The sequence below is a fragment of the Sebastes umbrosus genome, chromosome 14 (genome assembly GCF_015220745.1).
Source record: "Sebastes umbrosus isolate fSebUmb1 chromosome 14, fSebUmb1.pri, whole genome shotgun sequence".
Taxonomy (NCBI): Eukaryota; Metazoa; Chordata; class Actinopteri; order Perciformes; family Sebastidae; genus Sebastes; species Sebastes umbrosus.
This window is the reverse complement of record NC_051282.1, coordinates 28,649,812-28,655,803: the sequence shown is the minus strand read 5'-3', so window position 1 is coordinate 28,655,803 and position 5,992 is coordinate 28,649,812. Positions and strand designations below refer to the sequence as shown.

General features: G+C 30.3%; 1 protein-coding gene across 1 annotated transcript; it reads right to left on the bottom strand.

Moving 5' to 3' along the window:
* Window positions 1-1,026: 1,026 nt before the first annotated feature.
* On the bottom strand, window positions 1,027-5,786 carry LOC119502040 (zinc finger protein OZF-like). Its single transcript, XM_037792865.1, has 2 exons — window positions 4,915-5,786; window positions 1,027-2,394 (listed from the first exon to the last, which is right to left on the bottom strand). Exons 1-2 carry the CDS (start codon window positions 5,099-5,101, stop codon window positions 1,223-1,225), a joined length of 1,359 nt encoding a protein of 452 aa, XP_037648793.1. The 5' UTR covers window positions 5,102-5,786; the 3' UTR covers window positions 1,027-1,222.
* Window positions 5,787-5,992: the final 206 nt, after the last annotated feature.

Genomic DNA, 5,992 nt, shown 5'->3' with positions numbered 1-5,992 from the left:
TGAGAAGTACTTTAAAGCAACTAAACAACATCACTCACAACAACACTGAAGGGTGGATATCATAAGTAAAACAGCAAAAACATGAACTAAATTAACCTTAAATAATTACAAACTGAACTAAACAAACTGGGACTATGTTGTAATTCTAAATACTGTATATATTAATGATAGATAGATAGATAGATGTTGAAATAAATATGTTTGATATTTCATTATACCAAACATATTTATTTCAACATATATATATATACATATATATATATATAGAGAGAGAGATGTTTGATAAAATATAGATATATAGATAGATGTGGAAATAAATATGTTTGATATATTTCCACATCTATCTATATATCTATCTAGATATATAATTAACTTTGAATAATAAGAAACTTAACTAAACAAACTGGGACTATATTGTAATTCTAAATACTGTATATATTAATGATATATATATATATATAAATAAAGGTAAATATAAATATATATATATATAAATATAGGTAGATAGATAGATAGATAGATGTGGAAATAAATATGTTCGATATAATGATATATTTTTGTCCAGATAAGATTGGAAATAACATGCTGTATATAATACAAATATTTATTATTTTTGGAAAATTTCATATCCATAAGACAAAATGGTCAGCCAACTTTCCTGCATTTTATTAATGAATTTAAACAGTATAGCACCATCATACCTATGTCTCCTGACACAGATATTCCCTGGAAAGCGTATTTGGGATGCTTTATAATAAATGTGGGTTGCTTTCTATTCATGTTTGCAGTGCTGTATACTGATATTTAGGGAAGTTTATGTTTTTGCCTTTGGAAGATTGTGACCCACACAGAATATAGTCACATTGTTGTCTATGCATTTATTTTATTTTGACGTAAAATGAAGTGTGGGGATTCCTCTTCCGTTTGTCCACTGTGGATCAGTGTTGGATCCTGTCCAGGCCAGCAGGAGGCAGTAGTAGATAGCTCTATGTGAGGGGTCGAGCTGCAGACATGAGGAGTCACAGGTGGGTTTTCAAAAAATAGGGTTTATTTAACCCAAAATTTAATGCAATTTACAAAATTGGCAACAACTGGTCCCATAAAAGAGGTCAACTGAACAGAACGTAACCCAGGCTATGCTGATTTAACATAAACGGAATTGATCTGCACATTTGTAATTGAGCTCTGAGATGGTCTGCCTGCCTGGTTAATGTAACTGATTTCACTCAGCGGCTGCCTTTTCATGAGTTTTCAGGTGTGCCTTCAGACTATGTGGAAACCTGTATCTCATACCACAAGTATGGCAGCCATATGGCCTCTCTCCTGAATGTGTGGTCATATGTGAAATCATATTTGCCCTTTGGCTAAAACTTTTACCGCAAATATTACATGCATACTTTTTTTCTCCGGTATGGCGTTTTATGTGCACTTTGAGATTACAGAGAGTGTTAAAACGTTTGCCACAAAGGTCACATTGATATGGTTTCTCCCCTGAGTGACTTCTTTTATGAATTGTAAGGCTCTGGCTCTGACTGAATCCTTTGCCACAAACATCACAGACATACGGTTTCTCCCCAGAATGCGTCCTCACATGAACAACCAGATGCCCTTTTAGGGAAAATGTCTTGCCACATTCTTGACACACAAACTCTTTCATGCCTGTGCTGTGTCTTACTTCATGCAGCTGGAGACAACGGATATTGGCAAAAGTCTCGCCACAAACGGCACAAAAATATGTTTTGTTGTGACAACTTTTCAAATGAGCTATCAGCTCTTTTGTAAACTTGTATGTTTTCCCACAAACACTGCAATCAATTTTCTTCTCGTGTGCTTTTATGTGATTCATCAAAGAGCCGACGTACTGGAATCCCTTGCCACACAAATGGCAAAAACTGCGATCCTTTCCACTTTTAGCAGAACTTTTGTCATATGGCAAAGCTACTTTGTCCTTCTCATTAACGCTACCACTTTGCAATATCTTTCCTTTCATTTTCATTGTTTTGGTCTGTTCTCCTTTGCTGTTCACCCACTCCTCATCGCTGTCATTGTTCTCACTCTGAGCCTCAGAGCAGTTTTTTGAGGAAACTGGCGGCATCTCATATGATATTTGTGTCTCTGGCGGATCTTGCTCGATTTTCACAATTTCAAGAGAAGGAAAAACCATCTCCTGTGTTTGACTGTCATCCACATGTTCCTCCTGCTCTTCTTTTATCTCTGACATCCGACAGTTATTACTGTCCGGATCTGCGCTGGTTTGAGAGGGTCCTGGGACCTCAGCACTCAGACTGAAGTTAGGCTCTTCTTGTGTTGAGGGTCCTGGGTTCTCCTGCAGCAGTGGGGCATCACATCCGTCTCCACGTTCCACTGTGCTGCTGGTCAGTGAAGGCTCTGCAGCTGCAAAAGAGACGGCAGCAAAAGTTACAAGGAAGTCATTTTCTAAAAGATAAACACAATATGAAAAACTGAAAACTCCAATTTGCATGGGCAGTTTCTGCAGAAGTGTTCCTCACACTACTCTGAAGCTGTGCAGTATTCAAATAATTATACTCCTGCTGCAGCAAAGCTCGTACACTACTTGGGCTCTATTCGGTACTGCACACTGCGTAATAAACACACTGAAGTCTACACTCAAGCAATACGTTACAATATCGATAATGACATTACCAGTCCAAGCTACTGTTTTGTAATTTTTTATCACAAAAATACCTCTTCCACTATAATATTTTCTAGTATTATTTTAGGCCACATAAAAAATATATATATATATTTTTATATGTGAGCTTTTAAAGACATGGCCAAAGATTAAAAACTGAATTTTTAAAATTATCTGGCATTATTTATTTTATATTATTTATTTATTTTATTACAATTTATGCTAAATTTTTTACAGTTTTATTTTTGATATTTTATTTTAATTACTCAGAATTTAAATATTATGTTCAACCTGCTTTGTTGTGCTTTGTTGAGCATTTATTTATTTTATGACAATTCATGTACCATTTTTTAAAAATAGTTTTATTTTTGATATTTTATTTTAATTACTCAGAATTTAAATATTATGTTCAACCTGCTTTGTTGTGCTTTGTTGAGCATTTATTTATTTTATGACAATTCATGTACCATTTTTTAAAAATAGTTTTATTTTTGATATTTTATTTTAATTACTCAGAATTTAAATATTATGTTCAACCTGCTTTGTTGAGCATTTATTTATTTTATGTAGTTTATTTATTTTATTTCAATATATGTACCATTTTTTTAAATAGTTTTATTTTTGATATTTTATTTTAATTACTCAGAATTTAAAACTTATGTTCAATCTGCTTTGTTGAGCATTTATTTATTTTATTACAATTCATGTACCATTTTTTTAAAAATAGTTTTATTTTTGATATTTTATTTTAATTACTCAGACTTTAAATATTATGTTCAACCTGCTTTGTTGAACATTTATATATTTTATTACAATTTATGTACCATTTTTTTAAAAATAGTTTTATTTTTGATATTTTATTTTAATTACTTAGAATTTAAATATTATATTCAACCTGCTTTGTTGAGCATTTATATATTTTATTACAATTTATGTACCATTTTTTTTAAATAGTTTTATTTTTGATATTTTATTTTAATTACTTAGAATTTAAATATTATGTTCAACCTGCTTTGTTGAGCATTTATATATTTTATTACAATTTATGTACCATTTTTTTTAAATAGTTTTATTTTTGATATTTTATTTTAATTACTTAGAATTTAAAACTTATGTTCAACCTGCTTTGTTGAGCATTTATTTATTTTATGTAGTTTATTTATTTTATTTCAATATATGTACCATTTTTTTAAATAGTTTTATTTTTGATATTTTATTTTAATTACTCAGAATTTAAAACTTATGTTCAATCTGCTTTGTTGAGCATTTATTTATTTTATTACAATTCATGTACCATTTTTTTAAAAATAGTTTTATTTTTGATATTTTATTTTAATTACTCAGACTTTAAATATTATGTTCAACCTGCTTTGTTGAACATTTATATATTTTATTACAATTTATGTACCATTTTTTTTAAATAGTTTTATTTTTGATATTTTATTTTAATTACTTAGAATTTAAATATTATGTTCAACCTGCTTTGTTGAGCATTTATATATTTTATTACAATTTATGTACCATTTTTTTTAAATAGTTTTATTTTTGATATTTTATTTTAATTACTTAGAATTTAAAACTTATGTTCAACCTGCTTTGTTGAGCATTTATTTATTTTATGTAGTTTATTTATTTTATTTCAATATATGTACCATTTTTTTTAAATAGTTTTATTTTTGATATTTTATTTTAATTACTCAGAATTTAAAACTTATGTTCAATCTGCTTTGTTGAGCATTTATTTATTTTATTACAATTCATGTACCATTTTTTTAAAAATAGTTTTATTTTTGATATTTTATTTTAATTACTCAGACTTTAAATATTATGTTCAACCTGCTTTGTTGAGCATTTATATATTTTATTACAATTTATGTACCATTTTTTTAAAAATAGTTTTATTTTTGATATTTTATTTTAATTACTTAGAATTTAAATATTATGTTCAACCTGCTTTGTTGAGCATTTATATATTTTATTACAATTTATGTACCATTTTTTTTAAATAGTTTTATTTTTGATATTTTATTTTAATTACTTAGAATTTAAAACTTATGTTCAACCTGCTTTGTTGTGTGTAAATGGGTTAATTAAAGAGAGAGAGGTAAACAAGTGGATGATTGAGTGCGCATGCGTAGACAGTAACACCTTTAGATATCACCTCTTCTACCTCTACACCTCTAGCTGTTAATAATAAAGATTAGTCTGGTAATAAGAGATCTAAACGCCTCTAAACATCACATTTAACCTGAGTCTGGTACCTGGTTTGTGTCTCAGCAGGTCCAGCTGGTGTTGCAGACTCTCCACCTCCTCTTTAGAGCGACTAACTTCGGCTTCGTACAGAGCTAACGTGACGGTTCTCTCCACCTCTCCGAGGATCTCCTCTGCTGCGGAGAACAGCCGCTGATGAACGAACGACCTCAGCTGGATCATGCCGGAGTCCATCATGGCTCAAACGGTAGCTGGTTGTCCGTTAGCTTGTTGCTAGGTAGCATCCACAATACGACTTCCGGTTTGACTCGTTCAGAATAAAAGCGTCAACATCCAAACAGAGATGGAAGAAGTACTTGAACTTGTTACAGCAACCAAAGGCAAAACCACATCAATCACAACAATATAATGATACTTAAAGGTCCCATATCGTGCTCATTTTCAGGTTCATACTTGTATTTTGTGTTCACGAGGAGAGTCCATATGAAAGCCCCCCTCATGTGGTATTCACGACCTTGTGAGGGGAAAGTTTCTAAAAGCTCACGAGTTGTGTTTGTTGACATTGTCAGAAATGGCGGAGGCCATGGAGGCTCATTTTTGGGCACATAATCAGTTAATATATTGTAATTTTTGTCGTATATTGTAATTTTTCGTAATTTATTTTATATATATATATATATATATATATATATATATATAAATTAAGTGCAAGTCATATATTTTTCGACTAGTAATGTTCCCACCTTCCATGCTGTGTTGAGGAATTTTATGTACGAATTTATGTGTCGATTAATTGATTAAAAAAATTTAATCATAATGGCCTTAACTGAGCCCACACAAAGTGACACAAGATACGCCTCTTGTTTTTGGAAACATTGGAACAAATGCCTATATATGTTTTAATCGCTGTGAACTGCAATGATTATATCTCTGTGTTGTTGTCCTTGTATTGTATTGTATTGTATTTAATTTAATTTATACTGATATGGACCTATGGGTCTGAAATAAAGTTAATGATGATATAGTATGATAATGATATATTCTGCCTACTGCAGCTTTAACTAAATAACTAATTTAACTATTATATTTAAGTTAATTAATTAATAATTTAAAGGACAGATTTAGTCC

Coding starts and splice junctions, on each gene's coding strand:
- LOC119502040 (XM_037792865.1), bottom strand. CDS start 5,101: ATGATGGACTCCGGCATGATCCAGCTGAGGTCGTTCGTTCATCAGCGG. Junction 2,395..4,914: donor CCTGCTGAGACACAAACCAG/GTACCAGACTCA, acceptor TCTCTTTTGCAG/CTGCAGAGCCTTCACTGACC.